This window comes from Trachinotus anak, unplaced genomic scaffold, assembly GCF_046630095.1.
Source record: "Trachinotus anak isolate AG129_WGS33_773 ecotype Australia unplaced genomic scaffold, CSIRO_AGI_Tana_v1 ptg000012l, whole genome shotgun sequence".
In the NCBI taxonomy this organism is placed as follows: Eukaryota; Metazoa; Chordata; class Actinopteri; order Carangiformes; family Carangidae; genus Trachinotus; species Trachinotus anak.
Window position 1 is genome coordinate 11834815 of NW_027273863.1, and position 23024 is coordinate 11857838.

Sequence of the window (23024 nt, forward strand, 5' to 3'; positions counted from 1 at the left end):
GTGGGAAAAATCTGATGAATTTAAAAGAAAAGTTCCAGAAATATGCTTATTTCCTTTCTTTCCAAGAGTTCGCTGAGAAGGAGGATCACACTTTAACTATTTCCCCTTTTCCAGTCTTTATACTAAGGTAAGTTAGCCATCTGCTGGTGGGAGAGATATTCCAATCCCATTTTTTCCTTACCAATTCCGAAATGGAGTACGAATCCAATACCAATGCATTAAAAAATGTCACAGCTGTATTCTACTAACCCTGTATGGATGTGATGATTGCTGCCATTGTTGTATGACATAGCTCAGGTTAAACCCTTTGTAAAACATGAACAAATCCATGAATGCCATAGAATCTCTCTTTTACAGTGGAAATGGCTTTAAGTGATTACAGTTACAGTGATCACTGACTCGAGTTGCAATGATTGGCTGAGTAGCATCATGTGAAAGGTGCCATAAGGGTAGAAAAGCTGCACTGGTTAAAACAGAAACACTCAGTCGAAACTGAATCATTTTCAATTATTTACAGGTTATAGGTCCAGGTCCGCATCGGACAGCACCTGGGTCTGCACCCTAACTGCAGCCCGCCGATTAGTGATCTTACAGCAGATGTTATGCTACTTACCAGAAATCAAACTTTAAACTGTATCAATACAATACATGGTATTGAATTGGTGCATAGACCCATGCACTTGCTGATTCCCAATCCATTATATTAGGCTGTATCTGAGATATTTCCAATACTTGTATGGGAATAGAAACAACTCCAGCTGGTGGTAGATTCATATTTATTGTAGTGAGTGGTATCACTCTTCTCATCTAACCCTCTGCATGAAAGAAGATAAGCGTATTTCCCAAAATACTGAACTTTTCCTTGAATTTCTTTTTGTTGTATTTGTTGTATAGCCGGTAAAACAAACGATTACAACCACTCCAAAATGTGCCAGTGTAATACAAGTTCAATTTATGTTTCTAAAAAACTTCAATTACTTAAAAGCTGGTCATGATGCTCCAGTGTCCCAAATGAGGGAAGAAATGCAGTGAATGGAAGTCTGCCAAATGACACAGCGCAGTATGCCTTCAGTTTCTCATTTAGTTTTCTTACCGCCCTTAACTCTTACCCTTATACTAGGTATTTCTCCTTTTTTCTGTTTGTCTTTTTTTGTCATTCATCCCAGCAACTACTCTTCTGTCTCCACCTCCCTGTCAGGGTGGGATGCTGTTCTCAGAGCAGGCTGGCCAGGCTGGTTGTCGGTCCATTCTGAGGCTGAAACTGCACAGGGGGGAGGCCGTCTGTCCACTGCAACGCAACACATTACAGCATTACTCTCTTTCAAAGTCCAAGCCTGGCGGCTGGACTCATTGTTTATAGGCTTGCCGACTGATAATGCGCTTACACTGATGAGGTTGTGTTCAGGGAGGCTGCAGGCTGCAATGTGGTCCTGCAGGAGCTGCTGGGAAAAGTTCTGGTGCATCTGAGCTGCTTCATGGGCATCCATGGTGTTTCCACAAGCCTTGTTCAAATCTGCTGGGGAAGAGAGCGCTGTGAATGCAGTTTTATGTTTGCCGATTTTGGATCCTAGCATCATCTCCACCTTTGAATATTCTTGTTATTGCAGAAGTGTTTCCACTTCTCATTGAGGGTATGACTATTGTTGCAGACTAGTCATTTGGAAAAGAAATAGTAGATAGTAATGCTTTTAATAGCTAAATTAATTAATCATTTTTTCACGTGATGTTATGTCGTGTTTGTGTGGCCAAAAAAGCTGAAACATAAAACAAAAGTTACATCACCAACAGCTGTTAGTGGCTCAGTGTCAGATTGTGCCATCATCCATAAAGACTGCATTTAAATTTACTGCATTCATATAATCTAGTTTCAAGTCGTTGCATTTTGGAACACTCCATGACCGCTCCTCCTGCGCCCCCATCAGGCCAAAATATAAAATTATCTTCTAGTAGACAGATGGCAATGAAAGTTGTGAGTTTCACCCCTGGGATCAATGAATTATCATGTAATTAACAGTTCAGCTTGCACAGGCTGCCAGTAAAGTTTTGAACTCTTTTGTTTTAACACGTTTTGCATTAACATTTCATGTGACACAATAAAACACACCATTAACCTTGTACAACTCAAGGCAGAGGGACAGCTGTACCTTTGAGAAGTGCAGAAGACCACAGCTGCACAGACATGTCTGGGATCTTGCTGGCGAGCTGCATAGCAGGAACCACCATGTTGTTACTTTCCTGGAGAAAATATGCGTCAAGATTACATCTACAGTCCTAAAACACCCGTGCAACTGTGTGTGGTCGGATTAGTGATATATCTGGTGATTTGCGGACTCACCCTGTGGTTGCCCAGGACAAAAAAGATGTGGCCCAGTAGGACAAGCGAGCAAGCAGTGAGCCTATTTAGATCCTCGGCATTGGACATCTTCAGGGTCTCCCTTAGAAATCTTCTGTTGATGCAAGTTTACATGTAAAGCCCTTTTATCTAAACTTAGGCACAGAACACCATTACTGAAAGTAAAGTTAATATAGCTCATAAGCAGTAGCTTTTCTTACTTGGCCTCATTGTAACGTCCCTGGAAGAAAGACAGGAGCCCTCTGATGTAAAAGGCTGCAGCCCGTAGACAATGAGAGCTGAAGAAGTTCAAGTTACACTATTCAAAAATCCTGCAAAAAACAAACTTATGATGTGATTTTGTCTCAATAGTTACCTGACAGGGAAGTTGTGATCAGGGTTAATCCTCTCTAAAAGGCTGTACAGCTGTTGATTTAAGAAAAAAAAAAAAGAAGCAAGTTAGAATCACAGTAAAAGAAAAACATACAGATATGCATATGTAAATATGTTTAACTGCTGTGGAGGAAATGGCTTCCTGACCTCTTGATGTCTGTTGCCTTCCCGGATGTAGACGCTGGCCAGGTTGGTCACAATGAACGTCCACAACTCCTGGTGTGTTGTCATCTACCAGAAGAGAAAAACAAAGGAGAGAGACACCAACAAAACTCAGTCATCCAAGTCTCACAGCCAAGAGTTTTGTACCCAGAACAATTTCTTTTTGAAAAAATGTTACATTTTCTGCCGTCACATGATGGCCGTGTCTTCAGAAATGTTTTCAGGAGCCGATACAAACAAACTTGGTGGTGAATTAATGTGTTGTACTGGTTTTCAAAGTTCTGGATAAATCCAAGGGGTCTAATTGGCAGACCAAGGCAACAGTGATGATACAAAACTCACCTGTAGAGCAGCAGTGAACTGAGCCTCAGCGTTATCCATGCAGTTCACCGAGATACAGTAGAGGCCCTGGCGCAGAAAAAGAGGAGACAGATGTGAATGGTTTGTATTATCTGTGACAAATGCAGCAAGAAGCGGATCTTGTTAGAAGAATCCTGCTGCATATTTCAACGGAACGTGATTACTGACCTTTTATAAAAGCTACAACAGAAAAAAATGTGTTGCTGCTATTCTTACAGCTGTATCTTGTCTCATTTGATTTTATCATAAGACAGGTTGTGTTTCCTTTTCTGTAACAGTGAGTATTGTCTTTTCCTGTAGACTCACCAGCAGTGTATGAAGCTGGGCAGCATGATTCGTAAATAACCTGGGAGACTGCTGGCAAAGCTGACAAACCTGAGAAATCTAAACACAGACAAAGACCATCACAGTCTTCAACAAGACAGACAACCTGCAGAGGAAACTGCTTTGACAGAATCTATGCTTCTGTTCACAATCAGCAACTGTTTCTTTCGAAGCTGATTGCTCACCTCTTGTAAAGCTGTGGCCTTGTGTCCGGTGACGAGCCGGCACATGATGATGTGCTCTAGCAGGATGACTTGGAAGGTGGACAGGATGGGACTGCTGTCCAGCACTTTGAACACATACAGACGGACCGGAGTTGATTCAACATCACTGACATCGAGGACGAAATCATCAGTGAGAGTATTCCAACAAACTTACTCTTCAGCTTCTCGAGCTGCATGAGAGCTTTGTCTGTGTACTTCTGTGCCTTCTCCAAGTAGCCCGCCTGCATGGAGTGCATCACTGTCACCTTTTTGTATGAAAACAAACAAGACTTATCCTGCTGTAGCTGCACAACACAGAATATTATGCTATTTTCAGAATGCATGCATGTGACAAAATCTCACCAGGTACACAAGCACACACATGTGCTCTTTGGGCAGCCAGTGGAAGAGAGCTGCTGGATTAGTGGGAAGGATCTCATCATCATGGAGAGTGGAGATGGTCTGGATACACTGCTGAAGCTGCTTCAGACACGGCTTCACACTCTTTACCTAAATCCAACGTATAGATAAATATGTGCCCGGCATTGGCATGATATTAGTTGCCAATAATGAGACATGGGGATACAGATGTACCTGTCCAGCATCCAGGTAGTGAGTAACCTGCAGCACCAGGAAGAAAACTCTGAGGGACTCCTTCTGAATGGGGTTTCCCTGCCAGTTCTCCACGATAGTCCCACACAGTGTCAGCAGGGGGTGCACCTCGCTCAGCTTCCGCTCCATCAGCAGCAGCTGCGGAGCCACAGATGCATACGCGGTTTACAGAATTGCATGGTAAGAAAACAACACAAATAAAATGTGAAGTGCCTTTAAATAGTAGAGAATTATTTAAGCTTACCATTCCTTTACTTAATAAGAACAGAGCTCTATAGGAAAAAATAAGAACAACAAAGTCAATGTGAGATAATGAGCATTCAAACACAGATCAATACAAAAAACATGCTGGTGTGATTTTTACCGTGTGTACTCTGATCCCATGACTCTTGCATACTCTGCTCCAACTCCGAGGAGGTCACAGGCAGAAACCAAGTCCTTCTCTAGTGCGTGTAATTGCTGAGAGAGAAAAAACATCCCACACATAAAAACATTAAAATCGATTCACCAAACATAAATAAGTTTGTAACGCATAATACATTTTCTTACTGCCAGCTGAAAAAGCAGTCTGCAGTGCCAGTAGGGAGTCTGCTGAGAGATCTGGATGGCCTTCCGCAACACTGGTTTGGCCGAGTCCACCAGGTTCTTGAAAACAGAAGCCAGTAAATGAGTTACAAAGACACGGCAAAACAACCAAGCACCATCTGCTACAGAAAGGTTATTTTTCGCTTGCATTTATGTTAAAGCCTAAAAAGTATGTTAACCTGATGAAACATTATACTAAAGTTCCCCAATCGCTCCTTCTCACATTACATTATTAGATGGCGACTAGATGCACCTACCTGTTGACAGTAGAACTCTGACAGAATACTTGCTGCTTCAAACTTGACATCTTCAAATTGAGAGATCTGACATAAATCATTAAGGAGTTTTTTTATTTTCTCGCCCCATCACCAGCAGTGTTAATGCCAAGATAAATCCTGAACCAGAACATGTAAGTGATATTGAGGACTTCAGGGGAGTAAGAGGTCACACACCTTGTATTAGTATGCAACCTCATATCATTCAGAAAAAGGATACTTGTTGTGATATGAACCACTGTGGGGAAAATAAGAAAAATAAACATTAGAGTCTGCATCACACTGAGCATCGACATTTGACAGTGAGCTGGTGCAATGAATGGAGGAAAAAAAAAGCATTACACACTGGACGTGTTTCAAATGTGTTTTCCTTGTCAGTGATTCACTGTACCACAGCCCGGTGTGGCTGCTGCTCACCGCTTTCTCCAGGTGAGTCTGGGCCAGCTCGCTGTTCTTTGTGTGGCGGTACAGCACCGAGCCCAGCTGTAGGTGAGTCCGGGCCTCGACCCTCGGGGGCGGCTTGAACTGAAACACCGCCTGCAGACAGTGGACGCACAGACGGATCTTCGGCGGACTCGACGTGCGGAAATGTTCTGCAAAGCCCAGCAGGGCCAGGTACCAGGGCTCCGGAGCCTCCGCACTCGCTGCCATCTGGAGCCGTGCGAAGACTAAACAGCGACAGCGGGGTCTGGTTCACCGCTGGACCGACGTCCGCCGAACCTGGTCCCCGGCTACACCTCTCCGGGGTTTTCTGCCTCAGTCATTTGCACGATCCCGAGTACCAGCGCGAAGCTAGCCGCTAGAAGAATGATTTCCGGTTTTATTTTCAAAGTAAGACTTTTGGGCGACCATACGTTTTGTCTAAATCGGGAAACTGTTGTGACATGGCAGCAGCAGGAATGAAATATCTACGCCTACACATCCCGAAAAAACACATCTCATGGCGGAAATCAACTTGGCCTGGGAGTTCACCACGGGAATATGATAAATTAGTAAAATGCATCCTTTACTTTGAAGGGAAAGCAGTAAATATAAAACCTTCACTTCAAAGCGCACGGATATCTTCCGTTTCACTGACACTGACGAGGCAGTACCCTCTTTTTGACATATAACATATTAGTTTTTATTCCTTCACTGGCTAATGAAATCGTTGTCTTCAGAGCAAAACAGCCCCTTTGTGGAACTAATGTTTCGCAGTCAATGTTTCGATGGAGCAATTGTATGAGTGGGACATTTTGCGGAATTTGCTATTCACTTAAATTGTTCCGCATAATTCAGGCGCCGCGCCCGTCGGCGAGAGCTGCAAGTAGTGAGCGCAACCCACTACGTAAAGTGCGTAAGTCAACAGTGGTGGTCGGTTCATTCATAACAGTGCAGCAGGCTGTCTGTCTCTGGGCGGTGGTATCAGTTACGTGATTTGACTTTTACGACGATATTTTTCTTATGTGGGAACAATTCTACATCATAAAAAGCGAGGAAGCTTTGTACATTTCAACAACCACCGTCGGCAACAGAAGAAACAAGATATCTGTTTGCTAGCAATAGCTGGTGTTAGCTGTCTTGGGTAAATTCTTCTTATCTTCTGACACCTTATCACGCATCATTTCAGGGTGGAAAATAACGAGGCACGATGTCGAAACGGAGGATCACACAGGAAACTTTTGATGCCGCTGTCAGGGAAAACATGGAGGAATTTGAGATGGATCCTGACGAGGCTTTGAGGGAGGCTGTGGAACAGTTTGAGTCTCAAGGTAAATGTCAGAAAGAGAAATCACTTGAATATTTACTCTGTGGGGGTGACACGAAGCAAGGTACGATCAGTATATCCGACTAAGCTTTGCACTAGAGGTGAAGTCACTGAATGCAGATGCTTCAGTTACTAAAATGTGGCAGAGAAATGGCCTTAATAACACATCACCCTGGAGCCATGAGGTCTGCTGATTATTGTCCATATTGGTGTAATATGCAGGAAATATGTCGCCGTTTCACACAATATGTTTGAGGTGTTACAATTTTTAATTCTCATGTTCTAAATTGACAACAGTGGTGTCATGAATACTTAGATCAATTAAAACATTCACAACGGTCTAACAGACATCTCTGTGCCTTTATGGGGAGTTTAAGAGAATAAGGTATTAAATAATAGATTTCTATCTCCTCCGGCCTCTTGCATAGTGCTGATGTTATTAGGTTGTGATTTCTCTCATTCCCCACAAAGGACGCAGTTCTGAAGAAGAGAAAACACTCCTGCCTCCAAATTTACTTTTGCATACTTACTGTACACCCCTGAGTTGGTAGTAGTTTCACGTATGTAACTTATGTTGAGTGTTACAGCATTAACCCTAATCTCATGTGTGGATACAGGTGTGGACCTCAGTTGTATAGTAAAAGCTGTACCAGCTGCATCATCGGATGAGCAACAAGAAGAGCAAACACATGAGGTGTTACAGGTCGGTACAAGTTGTGGCCTGTTTTGTGAAAAGGAACGGCTTACTCCCAAAGTATCTGTTGTCAAAATCTTGCTCTGTCTTCACCTCACTTTTCACACGCAGGCTTTGGATTCTCTCCGAATTGGAAAAGACTCTGCCGGTGTTATGGAAGTGACAGCAGACATAAAATGCTTCACCGAGCAGTGCTCACTTGGGTTTGCCCAGAGGTACCTGGCTGCCCAAAAGGATGCCTACCCTGTCATCCTCTCCTACTGCAAAAAGAGTGTGGAGGAGCAGGAGGCTGTGAAGGCTGCTCTGTCGGCTCTGGCGGCGTTGACAGATGGACAGCCAGACTTGTTGGATGCAGAGGGCCAGCAGTTTCTTTTGGATGTCCTTAGCAAGTACCAGGCGGATTCCTCTGTGACACGCATAGCCATCTGCGCTGTACATCACTGCTGCTTGAAACATGAACAGAACAGGCAGGATTTGGTCAAAGGTGGAGTCCTGCCCTTGCTGACCACTTCCATTACACGACATAGTGGATGTGCGGAGCTGGTGAAGGAGGCCTCTGCAGCTCTCAGGGTCATGACCTTTGATGATGATGTCCGAGTTACATTTGGGCATGCCCATGAACACGCCAAGATGATTGTTCTCGAGCACAATGGACTGAAGGTCTTAATTGAGGCTGCAAAAGGTAAGGCAGGCTGATCAGTGGTTCACTTGGGGTTTATCATAATAGCTTAAGTGACCATGTTCTTTCTAAATCAAATTCTGATTCACTGAATCTAATTAGTTTATTTCTCATGTTCCTCCCTCACAGCTCACCTTGATAATACAAATGTTCTGAGTGAGCTCTGCGCAACTTTGTCCCGTCTGGCTGTGAGGAACGAGTTCTGTCAAGACATCTGTGATCTGGGAGGATTAAAACTCATAATGACGTTGCTTGCAGATTGCTATGAGACAGCGGTAGTGTACAAATAACAAGAGATCGTGATACACACTGGTTCAAGATTCCACGTATGTGTTTGGTATGCTCACTGAACGCGTTTTCCTCTTGCAGGAGTTGGTTCGACAAGTTCTCAGTGCAATACGAGCCATAGCAGGAAACGATGATGTGAAGGATGCTGTTGTTAATGCTGGTGGAGTCCAGCTCATTGTCATTGCCATGAACAGGCACATGAGCAACTCTGCTGTGAGTTTAATGTCATACTCATGGATTTGATCTAAAATTTACCATAGATTTAGTAAAGACATTTTTTTTTAATCACAGGTTGGTTTTTGATGTGTAAAACTAAAATGAAGTTCTAAATAGATTCTGCAAATGTCTTAAGGTTGTGTTCATGTTCTGCTGTAGGTGTGTGAGCATGGCTGTGCGTGCCTCTCTGTCCTTGCTTTGCGTAAACCCAACAACTGCAAAGTCATCATGGAGAATGGAGGTGCTTTTGCTGCTGTGCAAGCAATGAAGGCACATACTGACGCGGTCAATGTGCAGGTAATATGAGGTTATTAATAATTAATATGCTCACTTGAAAAAAACAGGCCCTTTGACAGTGTGCCAAATCTCTATGTCTCTGTTTTCTTTCTTTGTGAACAGAAACAGGCTTGTATGCTGTTGAGAAACCTGGTTTCACGTATGCGCAACTACAGCCAGCCAATCCTGGAAATGGGAGCAGAGGCTCTGATAACCCAGGCGCTAAAGACCCATCAAGACTGTGGTGATGTGGGTAAAGCGGCCCTCAGAGATCTGGGATGTCAGGTGGAGCTTCGAGAGCTGTGGACTGGCAAACATGGCAGCCTCACCAACTGAAAGTAGAGGAGAGCATCACTGAAGACCATACTCTTACAATGGAAATGAAACTTTAGGATGTTGATCTTCATAGGCAAGAGTTGAAGCAGATACACCTATCTAGCTAGACGTAATTGTTCAGAGTAGTTGTTGTAGAGAAGACTTTTGAGCAGTGCAATCAACCAAGCCACCAATCCCACACAATGCCTTTAAGAGGTTGAGTATATTTTCCAGTCCTTTTTCTGTTTTTGACAAACATAAAAGGTCATTGTAGTCCTGTTGTTTATGTTTTATTTGCTATTAATATTTTGTTTACAATTTTTTGATGTCAAATTTTATATCTGTAAGACATTTTTCTTCATGAGAAGTTAAATGTAAATTTGAGTTTGGTGCCATGGGTAAATACAAATGTATTTGCTGCTATGCAAATAGTTCAACTGTTTTTAACTTTCCCATGTTGGCAGAGCCAAATTTTAACATGTATTGAATGCCTTATGTGTTTACCAGAACAAAACATTTCTTTTTTTGTTTTTAGTTTGTTTATGCATTATGATGAGTGTAAAACTGAAATCTCTGATATAGACCAACCACTGGTGACAGCATATCTTCTGCATGACTATGATAAAGCTCACTTTTGGTGTGTCTGCTTTATCTCGCTGTCTGGCCATGTGTACCGTGTATTTGTTGAGTCATTTTTTTTACTTCCATTGTGTGTTTTTGGAGGCATTTACGGATGTACACACTATCTCATGCAAGGGATAACATAATAAAGTGAAAACATGCTCCTAAGATGCAAAAGATAGACATAAAACATGTGAGTTAACAATAAACAATAATCTTTCAACCAAAACTACTTTGCAAACTAAAAAAAGTAAAAAGTTACAATAAAATTGTTAACCACCACATCACTACATACTGATGAGGAAACTATAGAAAGCCAACTTACTGCCAAGTGTGTCTCCTGCCCACGCCCCTCTAACCGACCTATCCAGGCACGCCTGATTTAGACTTCATTTCCCACAATGCCACTGCGCTCGTCCTTGTCAAACCTCACCGTGGTCCAGCTAACGTTAACCGCCACAGGTCGCTGACAGGAGTAGTAACGGCAGAAATACAACAGCGTGGACGATGTCGGTCACTTGAAGCCACCGCTGGGCCAATGAATCTGAGTCATGTTTGAAAGAGAGTGCCTTTAACACCGAGAGACGTCTATTTTGTGAAGACGCGAAGGAAATATCCATGTTTCCACAACGAGAGTAACGATAACGTTAGTGTAGCGGTAAGCTAACAGCTAGCTAACGTTACTTAACCTGGTATTGGCTAACTTAGAAACAGCTTCGGAAGAACCTGCTAACGACCTGAAATAACTCGCCGAGTGAGGGGTGTCGAAGCTTCTGAAAATCACGATTCTTCATGCTGTTTTCAGGTTTGTAAGGTAAAAAATGTAATGTTGTAACCAGTGACAGCTAGCTGGCTGCAATGGGTGGCTGTGTTTTGTTGGTGGGCAAGTTTCGAAAAGACTGGTAGGTGCACCAGCCACTTCGAAAAGAAGCTTGGTGACTATTTCATGAGTGATGGATGAGTAATTCTTGACTAATACTGCTGAATTGTAACCTTAATGTGTCTGTGGTTATGCAGTGTCCAGTGTTAACACAAATTTGACTGATAATAATGTTACACAGCATGGAGACTAGTAGCATATGGGATACAAATACAAAGCTGTAACAAAACTATCACCTAAAATGACAAAACTGAAAATACCAGGAGGTAGACAAAATGACATGGTCAAATAACATGGATCTGAAATAATTGATAAAAGAGTTTTGTTTTAGTCAGTTGACAGAAAAGGAATTGCCAACAGTTGTATTAATCGATTAATCGTGTAAGTCAATTATGAAGCATAAATGCCAAATATAGGTTTGCTGCCTTTCCCTATCTTATATACTGGTAAATTGAATATCTATGGGTTTCAGACTGTTAGTCTGACAGAAAAAGCGATTTGGAGATGTCACCCTCAGAATTATTTTCTGAAAATCTGTAAACTAAACTGTTGATTTAAAAAATAGTCAATCATTAATTAAATAATTGCACCCCTACAAATACATTATAAGCTTCATGAAGCATTAGCACTAGAATTTCTTTGTGTGACTGTTTAATTGCAACAATTGTATAATGTGTTCTTATTATGTTGTCCACCCTGTATCTCAACACACAGTTACTATTAGTTTCAGGCAGTTATTGTTGATATTTTTACACATTCTGAAACATCTCAATTTACTGATACACCAATATTTTTACTAAGTTTGGTCTCAAGAAGGCATTGCTGTGTATTTAACACTATTTACCCACAGGGACAGCTGTACTCTTCATTCCTGTGTGTGTATCATGGGAAGGGGGTGCTGAGTAAGTTTGGTAACCAAACAGACATTGCTAGCAATCAGGAACAAGGAACTGTAAAATGATATGCATGGGGAAAGAGGCTGTAGGGAGGGGTGAGGGATGGGTTGTGAGTAAGGACAGTGGGTGAGGTGAAAGGGGACACATCAGGGTGCTCATTTGATGATCTGGCTTGAAGCCCTGTTGTACTGATGCCAATATTCGTTGCCCATGACTACCCAGCTTTTCAGCAAACCCTCTGTTTGCTCTCTTGTCCCTTGGCTTTCTCTTTCAGTCTTGTTTTGTGTGATTCTCCTGACTGCCGCTAAACTCCTCAAACTCTGATGTTTCTAAGTAGATTTTTTTCCTAGTAATATGTGATTATTTAACAAATGTTCACTATGCACTAGTTACTAGTTTTTAGGGTAGATAAAGCCTATATTTAGTGAATAATCAAAACCAAAGGTGACATCTCTTAGGTGCTGCACACTCATCATTTTAGTGATTAACAACAAAAAGCAAAAAGGATTATAATTGATTTTTATATTAAATATAACAAAATATTGTTTCTTGAGCAGCAACATCAACGTTACTTTTTAAACTTAATAATGTCTCCCTGGAAAAAATCTAATTTCTAAATAACATAAATAATGTTCCTGCCAACACTGACTGAAGAGTAAAAAATGTCGACCATAGAAATCAGTTGTGTAGATTGCATGTTACAAAATGATAAATTAAAAAAAGTATTAAAAATAGTATGTTACTTGGTTATCAAGAAAATGTTGTAGCTCTTCAAAAATACACATGCCAACTTTATACACACTTCCTGCAATTCACATTTACATATTTAGCAACTTTGTAATTGTGACTGTGATTTAAAGTAAAGTTGCTTTAAACAATGATTGACTGTGAAACTTGTGCAGTATTTAACAATGGACCAGAAAGCCTGTGGGGGCTGAAGGTTACATGAATAGGTGATCTGTCTGGTCAAATGATTAGCTCATTGAAAAACATACAGACATCTTTGTTGGTAAGGGTAGTGAGATCGCCCCAGATAATGTGCTTCCTTTAAAGTTTATCTCATTTTAGTTTTCTTTGACTAGATGGGAAAATCCTTATGTCCTGATTGTACAAAAATGTGGTAATACTGTAATCTGGTATGTTAGCAAGGGAGGGGCTTCAATGGGGTTTTTGTCCTGCAAGAGATTGGGTGTAACTTACACTAGTTCTGCTTTGCTCTGCGTTTCTTTTTATGGCCTTTTATAGGTGTAGAAGTTGGTTAAAGGTATCTGGATTATCCTCTAGGTATTCTAGACTCTGTGAGTCAGCACTTGCTGACATGACACTGGTTAAATCAGCAGAGAAATTTACTAAACTAAAACAGATTTCTCTGCTAGCAGGTTTATACAGGGCTAGACTATTATAAATATTTTGGTACACATAAACAAATGGCAAAGCTACTAATGAATGCAAAATCAAATTATCTTAATTTGTAGATAATGCTTATGACTTGAACTTGACATAGTTCCCTGAAAGCAACAAGAGTTGAAAAATAGCCACCTAAATGTCTTTCTAAGCTAAAGATATATCCTATAAGTGACCTCTTGTTTCTCTTTCTGCCCTCTCCTTCTCTACTCTGTAGCTCTTAGCACCTGGTGTTGCTGCCACTCTAGTGGTTGAATTCATGAACGTGCTCATTGACAGCCCTGCGTAGTTCTCTGGGATGGGGAGTGGAGTCCAGGAACAACGGGCATCACTCACACAGGGAGAAGTGCTGCCGCTGGCTTCCTCCAGTCAGTCAGAAGTGAGCTATGAGGTGACATTTTATAGACAAGAGCCTTCCTTCAACATAACACAATGAAAAATCCACATGATAATAAAGTCCATGTGTTAACATATATCATTTTTTGCATTGCTGCTCAGCTTTAATCTGTGAATTTGAATAATTTGTCTAATTTAGAGACAAGAACTCTGAGGACATCAGAGCAGACATTGTGATTTTCTAAATTATGTCTAGTCAGCGTCTGTTTTTTTTTCCGTGCTGTCTTTATTTGAAGGAAATTCAATTGTGCAGTTAACCATGTATGCGTCCCTTTGCTAGTTGTACCACTGTACTGTGTGTAAAAACAATGAACTGAGCTTAGTTCATTAGCTTTGTGGCCTTTTCTTTGTCTTTGATTCATTTAAGGACATCTGCTCCCATTTGTAAGTTTTTCTGAGCTGGTTAGCGAGTTGTCATCTATTATCCTTATGTAACTCCAGCTTAATAATCAACAGGATCTCAAACATAATATTGCACATGTAAGGACGCAGTTTTCCAGGAGTCCCTCTGTAGGTGTTGGTGACCATAAATGCAATTCCTTCATCTCTGTACAGGGCCTGAAGCACACTCGGTCTGTCCTCAACTCGCTTTTCTCAGGCGCTTTAGCAGGAGCTGTGGCCAAAACAGCTGTTGCCCCATTGGACAGGACTAAAATCATCTTCCAAGGCAAGTTGGACTCTTGGCTGACTTAAAACTGTTTTAAGATTACAAATGATGCAAATTAATGGCACAGAATTATTTCTTGGCTCTATTACTTTTTAAACGTACAGTATGTAACTTCTTCCCCCGAGGGGTCTATCAGTCAAAACAATATCAAAAGACAGTGTTGGGTGATGTCATGAAATAGCGTGGCATCATGGGAGTTGTTGTCTTCACCACCATTGTCGTAATCTTCTCCCGGTGTGGATATCTTCAGTGTCAGTTGTTCAGGAGGTTTTTACCTGGGGCTGAATTATCCACAGGGGTGTCCCCCTCTCTAAAACAAACAGACCCTTTTAACCGTTAAAAGAACTTAATAAAGTAGAGATTAATCAATATAAAAATAGCGTGATTATAGTGATCAATATTATCAAGGTTATTAGTATTATTATGGTATTGTTGAAATATGCTGAAAATGTTCAAAAAGTAATAACACAAATTGAAATCATTTCATCAAGTTTTATAATGGAAACATTAAAAAAAATAATTAGCAGCACCTTTTGTTTGCGTTTGGCGACACACATAGGAAAACGAACGTGGGGATGAGATGCGATGGATCCATTTTATCCAGTCTGCACTGAGGCTAGCAGTTCACTCTTTCTCCCCTACGCCATAGTTCTGAACAGAAAGGCACACTTGTCTGGGAGTGCAAAAGGAGTCTATCGCCTTTTTTTGCGGGTTTACCCACGTTAAAACAATCAATCCTATTCTCACTAATTTTGGTGTAAAAAGACTATTAGCAGGCTGGAAAATCACCAGAGGAGCGCTGTCACTGCCTCTCACCATGTTTTGACTGACACAAAACAAACCCACATTGCTTGCCGCACATACTTCTGGGAGACTGTTGCTGGTTGATACTGTACAGTGCCTTATGTGAGTTGAATTAACCATAGTAATAAACCACAGTTAAAGTGATAATTCAAATTTAAACGGTAATACTAAACCAATTGAAAAAAACAATGTGTAAATGCGTATCTTAAAAATGTGGCTTAAAACTGGATAAAAGTCAATTTTGAGCTTCTAGCAGACAAACACAATGATGCGCATAGGGGATATGATGTCATTGGAAGGTGACCAAATGTAAAGGACTGTTACCATGATTAAAATCATGTATGCAAGTGTGAGAATGACTGGAAACATTTGGGATTATGTAACACAGGTCATTTTTAGATATTTTAATGTGGAAAGGTTATATATTATAACTTTAACTGCATTGCTACTGTTTGTACAGTCTTGAATGCTAGAAAATGTGTTTTTGTTTTACTGAAATGAGAGAAAGTGGACAGTTAAACACTGTACGCATATCATTTATACTGTACATCTGTTTTGTTTTTCAGTGTCTTCAGCACGTTTCTCTGCCAAGGTGGGTTTGGCTTATGGAGCATTGTAAATTTTATGTCAGTTGCTTGATACCTTCTTACCGTCGTTGCAGTTAATATAGTTTTTTATTTCAATTAATAAGTTTAATTAACTGATAAAAAAGATCGTGCATATACTTAAATGTATGCAGTTTATTGTTCATTAATTAACACCAGTCTGACTTTCAAAGAATATCAGAGGAACAAGTTTCTAAACACATCTAAACAAAAATAGATTGTCATCAGTTCAAACTAAGGATGAGCATGTATTGTATTTGTTTATGTGTGCACACTGTATTACAGGAGGCCTATAGGTTGATCTACCGCACCTACCTGAAGGATGGCTTCTTCAGCCTGTGGCGGGGGAACTCTGCTACGATGGTACGAGTCATCCCATACGCGGCCATCCAGTTCTGTGCACATGAGCAGTACAAGAGGCTGCTGGGAGGCTACTATGGCTTTCAGGGGAAGTAAGTGTCAGTTTATACTAGTAGACATTTATGAACTTTAATGTTGACACCCAACATACAATTTTGTTCATGTCTCATAAAGTCATGAAAAACCTAAATATTGATGTACATTTGTTTTCCTCTGCTGTTTCAGAGCTCTGCCTCCATTCCCAAGATTACTGGCCGGATCTATGGCTGGTACCACAGCAGCCATGCTGACCTATCCTCTGGACATGGTGCGAGCTAGGATGGCTGTAACACCAAAGGAAATGTAAGGACATCTAACTGCTAAAACACATCATCTGTGAATATTAGGGCATTTAAATACTGCCAATAGCCAAAGAGCACAAGGGGTTGCAATGATATTAGTGCGTTGCTACAAGGTTCGGGTTTTGGGATGAAATCTGAAACATTTTAAAAGCATATCAAAAGCCATGATACAACACAGTGAATGAAACCAAGGTAAAATGAATTCCCCTATATGTAACTGAAATAGTGATTATTAGCTTAAATAAAACACATCAAAATTAAAATATTTTGGCCTTTCTTGTGATCGTTCCCTTACATTGCCAATAGAGGTAAGGTAGAATCATGTTTTAAGTGGAGTATTTTTTATATTTTGTATTTTTTGTTTTGTTTCAGGTACAGTAACATTCTGCATGTGTTTGTGCGGATCTCTCGAGAAGAGGGCCTGAAGACATTGTATCGAGGTTTTACTCCCACCATTCTAGGTGTTGTTCCCTATGCTGGTCTCAGCTTCTTTACCTATGAGACACTGAAGAAGTTACATGCAGGTAATACACTACCACTGCCAGTTCTAAATGTATTAATCTACAACCCCTTTCTTTCACAATTAATGTTTATGTTGCATATGTGAAATACTTGTTCATGGAATAGCACTTCTTTACGTCCTCTTCTCCCATGTAGAGCGCAGTGGGCGCCCACAGCCCTACTCATATGAACGTCTGGCATTTGGAGCCTGTGCAGGTCTCATTGGTCAGTCAGCGTCCTACCCTCTGGATGTGGTACGGCGGCGTATGCAGACTGCAGGAGTCACAGGTCATACATACGGCACCATCCTGGGCACCATGAAGGAGATAGTGTCTGAGGAGGGGGTCATCCGTGGACTCTACAAAGGTCTCAGTATGAACTGGGTCAAAGGGCCCATTGCGGTGGGGATCAGCTTCACCACCTTTGACCTTACTCAGATTCTCCTGAGAAAGCTGCATCAGATGGGCTATACGGCTCGATAATAGTGATTCGGATTGCACAAGATTCCTGTAAGCCCTCTTAAGAGAAACAAAGAGGGGGAAGTGAGAGAGAGTGGAGAGTGTGTATCGCTGGACAGAAGCAAACACACACTGGCTCAGGATGCGTGGGTAATATTAATGTATTCTCTCGCTTTATCTGTGTGCAAAAAGGGATGTAGAATCCCTGTAGGTGTGAATTAGGGTGTAGGGTGGTACTGTGCACCTGTACACGTTGTCATGTACATCTAAGTGCAATATGCTCAGTGATATTATGTGTGTATGTGTGTACACAGATTATAATGCTCCTGCCCTGATGGACCAGGCCTGTGAGTGTATTTATCAGTCAGAGAGTTCAGAGGTTCACACACACTGACATCTCTCCGCTGCCTTGTGTGTCTGCTTAAAACTGACACCTTCCAATGCAATGCAGGTTGCCACTCATTTGTTATTGACTTTTAAGATGCATTTGATTTGAGAAGAGTAAAGTATACCCCCTTGAGATTTGTTTTGATGTGAGTGAGTTTGTTTTAAGGCATTATACCAAAGGTTAGGATGTGAGCTAGCTGCAGATTATATGATGTTATTGGTCTTAGAAACAAGTTTGCCCAGCACAGAGGGAACAGCATCTACACTACCACTGAATAGTTTTTGTTTGAGTTTAAAGTATTAAAAGTCTCTATACGAGTCCAGTATTTTTAAGTGGAGCTCCTGAACATTAATTTACAGACTGTTATTTGAAGTGAAGCTACTGCGCTCACAGCAGACGGATGATCCATATTTTATGCCAGTGCCAACATATATGAAGTATAAAGAGTGCCCATATTATTTTATGTTTGTTTTAACTGTAATCATATCATGGGCATTTTAAATTATTTTCAAATTTGATCAGTTTTGTTGTCTGATGTATCAATACAGATTTTACTCAGAAAATTTCTGTACAAATTCAAAATACCAGCTGAAAATGTCAGTTCCAGTTTAACCTCACATTGACATGCAGTGTCAAGTAATGCACATCAAACACTTTCATAGATAATTTTTCAAATGTGTGATCATAGACGCTGATTTAACAGTTGCGTAGGAACACCTGTTCAGTCTTATGTAATCCAATACAACAGCCATGCAGTGAGTATTAAGTTTATAATGTTCTGTTGTCGTTGACATGTGTAAGAGGTGTTGCATCTTTAATGGTACTGTTTTGGATTACAATATATTGACGGGTGTTTCTCATATTGTCACGTATGTATATGTCATCAATAATGGACACTGAGTCCTATACACAGTATAGAAATGTTGTCTTCCATTTGCCGTCAGTATGGCAGCTGCAGGATCTGTATTTTGATGACTTTGCTGCCATTCATGCCTGGTTTTGTTTAAAACGTAGCAGGATACTAGTTCTGATTTTGAAAGTTCATTGAAATAACTTACAAATTTCTGGTTGGGGTGGACTCACAATGTAGATCTGTAACAGTATTTACTAATGGACTAACCTGACTGGAACTGTGCACACACACCTAGTGAAGTGATCATTTGTTCATTTCTGTTACAGGCAGAATTCAGTACATTTTAGCATTCTCAGTATTGTACTTTACCTCAGCACATAATCAATAGTTCATGAAGTTCTCACATATCAGTGTGTTATGTGTAGTGTCAGAAATGTGACTTCGTGCTCTGTTTTCATTTGACCATGTGAGACAGTTTCAACAGTACGCAGGCTCAAAGCCATTGAGGAGTGTCAGTAGTTTGTATACTTACAGCACACTTTCTTAACTTAGACCATACATACCTTACATACTGTTTCTATACTTAGACCAAGGATGTGGAGCCAAGTGGAGCAGAGGGCAGGAAGTGTCTTCTTTACCAGAATAAAGCAGGAAACAGACAGATGTGATGATTTAAACTGAAACTCAACAGTTAATTCAGTCCTGTGTTTAATATTTTGTAATGCATGATTAATACATGATTGTTTAGCACTCCTCTAGGGCTGCACAAATTATTACTTTTATTATTGATTTAATATTAAAATTATTTGATTAATCACCAGAAAAATTCCCATAACAGTTTCTAGAACCCAAAGTAATTCCTAAACATTGCCTATTTTTTTTTTTTTTTTTTTTTTTTTTAAATGAGAAAAACAACCCTTTGTGTTTGTGAATGTTTAATCAGAAAATAGTTGAATTGATTTTGTCCATTAACAAACCCATTTATTGACAGGGCTGGGTATTATTTGATACTAATGTTAATACAATACCTGAATTTCAGCACAGATACCAGAATGACTTCTTTGATTTTTCTTTGGAACTTTGGTACTTTTGGTATTTGACAGTTTTTGATACTTGCTGCTAAGGACATGTGTTGGTCAGGAACAGGACATTCTGAAATCTGGTACCCAGCTCTGTTCAGTAACTTACTCCACTCTTAAACCCCCATTCATTAAACTAACAGCCCTCCTCTCTTTGACCTTATCATGCTTTCATCTGCCTGTCATCTGTCTGCTTGTGGACGTTGGGACTGTTTTCCTCATTGTCCAGTGAATCAGGAGAAATGTAGCGTCCAGGTGACAAACCTGGACCTAACCAGACTGTATTTACATCAGCAAACAGTGGAAAACTTTGATGCACTTGGGTTAACAGTGGAGCAGTAGATACAAGTTAAGTTAATTAGTTATCTTTACTCATTTCCTTTGGTAGCAAGATGCAAGTATGTTCTGAGCTGATGTTTGCAAGAGGGCTGCTTGGTTGAAGGTATACAGTAACTGAAAGCTGAGTGAAGGGCAGTTACTGACTCTTAAGTGCCTAGCAAGGAATAGTAACGTTTTTACTATGACTGAGCTACTTCTACTAACCTTTTTGAAGGTTGCTTCCATTTTCTAGCCTTGCTTCGGTCTTGAAGTTACAAATATTCAAGGAGCAGCAGGTGGTTTTGGGATTGTCAAACCTCTGTCACTGAATGTATTACTTCAGGTGTAGTTTTTGTATGTGAATTTTGTAAAACTTACAAACTGCCTTGCAGGGTATTGCCGCTTAGGGTGAGATATGTGATTTTTGGCTCCCTAGCAGACTCGATCAATCCATTCCAACACATATGGGACTGATTTGAGGGTAGAATAAAGGTTAAAAGTACATTTAATGGCTATCTGTACCCATATGGAAGAACATAGAGAGCATTGTAATGTTATTATCTCCCTATTGACGTACCTATAGATCAAAAGAGATGGGTAAGCGTAATGAACTATACCATAATAAGGAGTCTTACAAACTTGGATAAACTCCTAGACAATCACTAAATGCCAAAAAGTTTTATCTTTTGTGTTTGATTAAAAATATAACTGAGTTTTGTTGAGAACCTGACAAGGACTACTGACACTACAACATCAAGCTGGTAAAGTTGTGATTTTATTTGCTCTAATAAAAGCAAATTGAATTGTTTTAACCCTGTTTGTGGGTAATCCTACATAGACGTGCAGACATACAATGCTAATGTATATGCATGTTACATCAGATCATCTTGTATGTTTTTGTTTCTGTGCAGCAGTGGCTGTTTTGTAAATCCTAGTGATTTTTGCCAACTGAATGTAAACATACCTACTAATACCACACCCCATGTCCAGTGTGTAGTGTTGATGGTGTATCTGTAGGAAAGTTTTGAAATATGAAATTCTCGAATAAAACTGGATGTTGATGACAGATGGATGCTTGTTTTTTTTTTTTTTTTTTCATTTCACTGGTTTTCATGGTCCTCAGTGTCTGTGCTTTATGTTTGTGAGGTATGTTTGATATCAGAATGAAACTAGACACAAAATGTTTAGTGTGATCGTCAAGGACATTCAGTCTTGATTATTTTAAGGGACCTGCATCTTTGTAAGTGATTTGAAGGTGGTGAAATGATTTATTGGTATGGCTTTGCTTGTTTACTTTTACTTCTTTTTTTTTTTTTGGTCACATAGAGTGTGGGTCATAGAACATCCAGAATTGGACATGCATTCAATCATTTTAATGTAAAAATAAAAGGTATGAAAAGGGTAAAATTGTTCTTGTTTTCTAAATTAAATAAATAATGCCCTAATTGTCCGTTAAGAAAAAATGAGTTGGAATACAAAAAGTAAGAAAAAATAAAATTAGAAAAAGCCATTAAAAAAAATTATGTGGAAAAGGAACATCAATTTAACCTGGGCTTCCCAAAGTGACACAGAACATACATAAATAAAGATACATATAAACAAAACTGAAGACATATATATTAACCATTTTGAAAATTAATAAATATATAAATAAATGTAAGTGTGGAATTACAAGTAGGCTACATTAATAGGGATGCAAATAATTACATAAATAACTGACAAAAGAAAACACGAAATAAATAAACACTGAATTAATAAATTATCTATTATTTGTTTGTCACTACTTTTAGCTCCGATACATAAGGTTATATAAACAAATACACATGTATATACAGAAATATAATAATGATAATAATAGTAAGGAAAGTAAAATTGTATACTTAGAACATATAATTTTTTTTTTTTTTTTTTTTTTTACTGTCCATTTAGCTAATTTCTTTATCAATTCCCCGGATCCTTTTTCTCCCCCACACTTACCAAGATGTCGTGAACACACATGGTGTGTAGTAACATCCAATGAGCACTGGAGGAGGCTGCAGCGTCGTGAATGGGTGAACTCCTCCGGCTGTAGTTTCCTCTTGTGCCCTGTGGATGGCGGCGCAGCGCGGCTCTCAGAGCTGAGAGGAGGAGGTGAGCTGGGTCAGATGATGCTGCTCGCATGCCCGGGGCCCTGCTGGCGCTTTGAACTTGACCGTGAACGCAGCACAACAACACATGAACCTGATGAGGAAACCGATTCAGTGAACACACCAACAAACTGACCAAAATAATGAAAGGGGCGATATTTTAAAAATACAGATGATGTCTGAGAGTAGATTTAGATGAATCCAGGTTTCGTTCAAATATAGTAATGAATCCGTATTTTATTTAGGCCTACAACTGATTTCAGGTTGTGTCTGCATCTTGACGCATCTCAGTGAGACGAAATATCTGGTTTAGTCAGATATTTTCAGTGAGATTGGGGGGGGGGGGGGGTTGAGCATGAACCGGACAGGAAGCTGGGGCCAGAGTCTTTGTGCAAAGATTTCTGGGAACGTGGGGGAAAAAAGCACTGGAAGAAAGGAGCTATAGGGAAGATAGAGGACTAATTAGAGACGGAAGGAGGGAGGGATGGACGGAGGCTGTCAGTGGATGTGGTTGCTATAGATACCTGGCACGATGCCAGGTGGAGGCAGAACCAATTTGCATTTATTCAGATGATGGCTGTCTCTCTCTCTCTCTCCCTCTCTCTCTCTCTCTCTCTCTCTCTCTCTCTCTCTCTCTCTGAAATAAAAGCAGCAAAACAGCCTTTCTTCCATTTCAGTGTCTTCCATTTCAAATTTATCCCTAACAATTCAATTTCCTTATGAAGCAAGTTTTTTTTTTAATGCAAAACCCAGAGAAAACTGATTCAAAAATACAAAACATGAACCTACTTATACCTGAAGAACAATACATGTGCTCTTCTGTTCAATATTTTCAACATCAAAGGCTGTTTTTATTTGATGGTGCC

The 23024-nt window shown here is 40.2% G+C and overlaps 3 protein-coding genes across 10 annotated transcripts; 2 read left to right on the plus strand and 1 right to left on the minus strand.

The window, feature by feature from the left end:
* Positions 1-1064: 1064 nt before the first annotated feature.
* Positions 1065-6037, minus strand: mau2 (MAU2 sister chromatid cohesion factor). Of its 2 annotated transcripts, none has more exons than XM_071490721.1 (19): positions 5664-6037; positions 5467-5484; positions 5229-5294; positions 4936-5031; positions 4751-4845; positions 4631-4658; positions 4369-4524; positions 4138-4284; positions 3950-4016; positions 3757-3860; positions 3554-3631; positions 3230-3295; positions 2873-2956; positions 2709-2758; positions 2554-2631; positions 2336-2447; positions 2145-2235; positions 1386-1513; positions 1065-1288 (listed from the first exon to the last, which is right to left on the minus strand). In XM_071490721.1, the coding sequence occupies exons 1-19, from the start codon at positions 5895-5897 to the stop codon at positions 1214-1216; spliced, it is 1773 nt and encodes a 590-aa protein (XP_071346822.1). In that variant the 5' UTR covers positions 5898-6037; the 3' UTR covers positions 1065-1213. The 2 variants fall into 2 exon arrangements, with proteins under 2 accessions (XP_071346822.1, XP_071346821.1); XM_071490720.1 differs by having other exon boundaries at positions 3950-4040.
* armc6 (armadillo repeat containing 6) lies at positions 5954-10112 on the plus strand. 5 transcript variants are annotated; one of them, XM_071490725.1, is made up of 8 exons: positions 5954-6077; positions 6856-6997; positions 7611-7696; positions 7799-8369; positions 8496-8641; positions 8736-8867; positions 9030-9167; positions 9270-9624. In XM_071490725.1, exons 2-8 carry the CDS (start codon positions 6877-6879, stop codon positions 9480-9482), a joined length of 1407 nt encoding a protein of 468 aa, XP_071346826.1. In that variant the 5' UTR covers positions 5954-6077; positions 6856-6876; the 3' UTR covers positions 9483-9624. The 5 variants fall into 5 exon arrangements, with proteins under 5 accessions (XP_071346826.1, XP_071346825.1, XP_071346823.1 ...); XM_071490724.1 differs by lacking the exon at positions 5954-6077 and adding an exon at positions 6490-6582; XM_071490722.1 differs by lacking the exon at positions 5954-6077 and adding an exon at positions 6544-6653 and having other exon boundaries at positions 9270-10112.
* A 401-nt stretch (positions 10113-10513) lies between these two features.
* On the plus strand, positions 10514-21098 carry slc25a42 (solute carrier family 25 member 42). Of its 3 annotated transcripts, none has more exons than XM_071490730.1 (8): positions 10514-10896; positions 13480-13641; positions 14214-14325; positions 15696-15721; positions 16020-16186; positions 16320-16436; positions 16808-16959; positions 17093-21098. In XM_071490730.1, the coding sequence occupies exons 2-8, from the start codon at positions 13561-13563 to the stop codon at positions 17416-17418; spliced, it is 981 nt and encodes a 326-aa protein (XP_071346831.1). In that variant the 5' UTR covers positions 10514-10896; positions 13480-13560; the 3' UTR covers positions 17419-21098. The 3 variants fall into 3 exon arrangements, with proteins under 3 accessions (XP_071346831.1, XP_071346829.1, XP_071346830.1); XM_071490728.1 differs by having other exon boundaries at positions 10528-10896; positions 13480-13653; XM_071490729.1 differs by having other exon boundaries at positions 10747-10887; positions 13480-13653; positions 17093-17557.
* The last annotated feature ends 1926 nt before the right edge of the window (positions 21099-23024 follow it).

Excerpts from the sequence above, each read along its gene's own strand:
- mau2 (XM_071490720.1), bottom strand. The coding sequence starts at position 5,897 with ATGGCAGCGAGTGCGGAGGCTCCGGAGCCCTGGTACCTGGCCCTGCTG. Across the intron at positions 4,846-4,935 it reads GACTGCTTTTTCAGCTGGCA|CAATTACACGCACTAGAGAA; the intron begins GTAAGAAAATGT and ends TTTCTCTCTCAG. Across the intron at positions 3,632-3,756 it reads AGGCCACAGCTTTACAAGAG|ATTTCTCAGGTTTGTCAGCT; the intron begins GTGAGCAATCAG and ends GTCTGTGTTTAG.
- armc6 (XM_071490725.1), top strand. The coding sequence starts at position 6,877 with ATGTCGAAACGGAGGATCACACAGGAAACTTTTGATGCCGCTGTCAGG. Across the intron at positions 8,370-8,495 it reads CTTAATTGAGGCTGCAAAAG|CTCACCTTGATAATACAAAT; the intron begins GTAAGGCAGGCT and ends CCTCCCTCACAG. Across the intron at positions 8,868-9,029 it reads GGCACATGAGCAACTCTGCT|GTGTGTGAGCATGGCTGTGC; the intron begins GTGAGTTTAATG and ends GTTCTGCTGTAG.
- slc25a42 (XM_071490728.1), top strand. The coding sequence starts at position 13,561 with ATGGGGAGTGGAGTCCAGGAACAACGGGCATCACTCACACAGGGAGAA. Across the intron at positions 13,654-14,213 it reads AGTCAGAAGTGAGCTATGAG|GGCCTGAAGCACACTCGGTC; the intron begins GTGACATTTTAT and ends ATCTCTGTACAG. Across the intron at positions 16,437-16,807 it reads GCTGTAACACCAAAGGAAAT|GTACAGTAACATTCTGCATG; the intron begins GTAAGGACATCT and ends GTTTTGTTTCAG.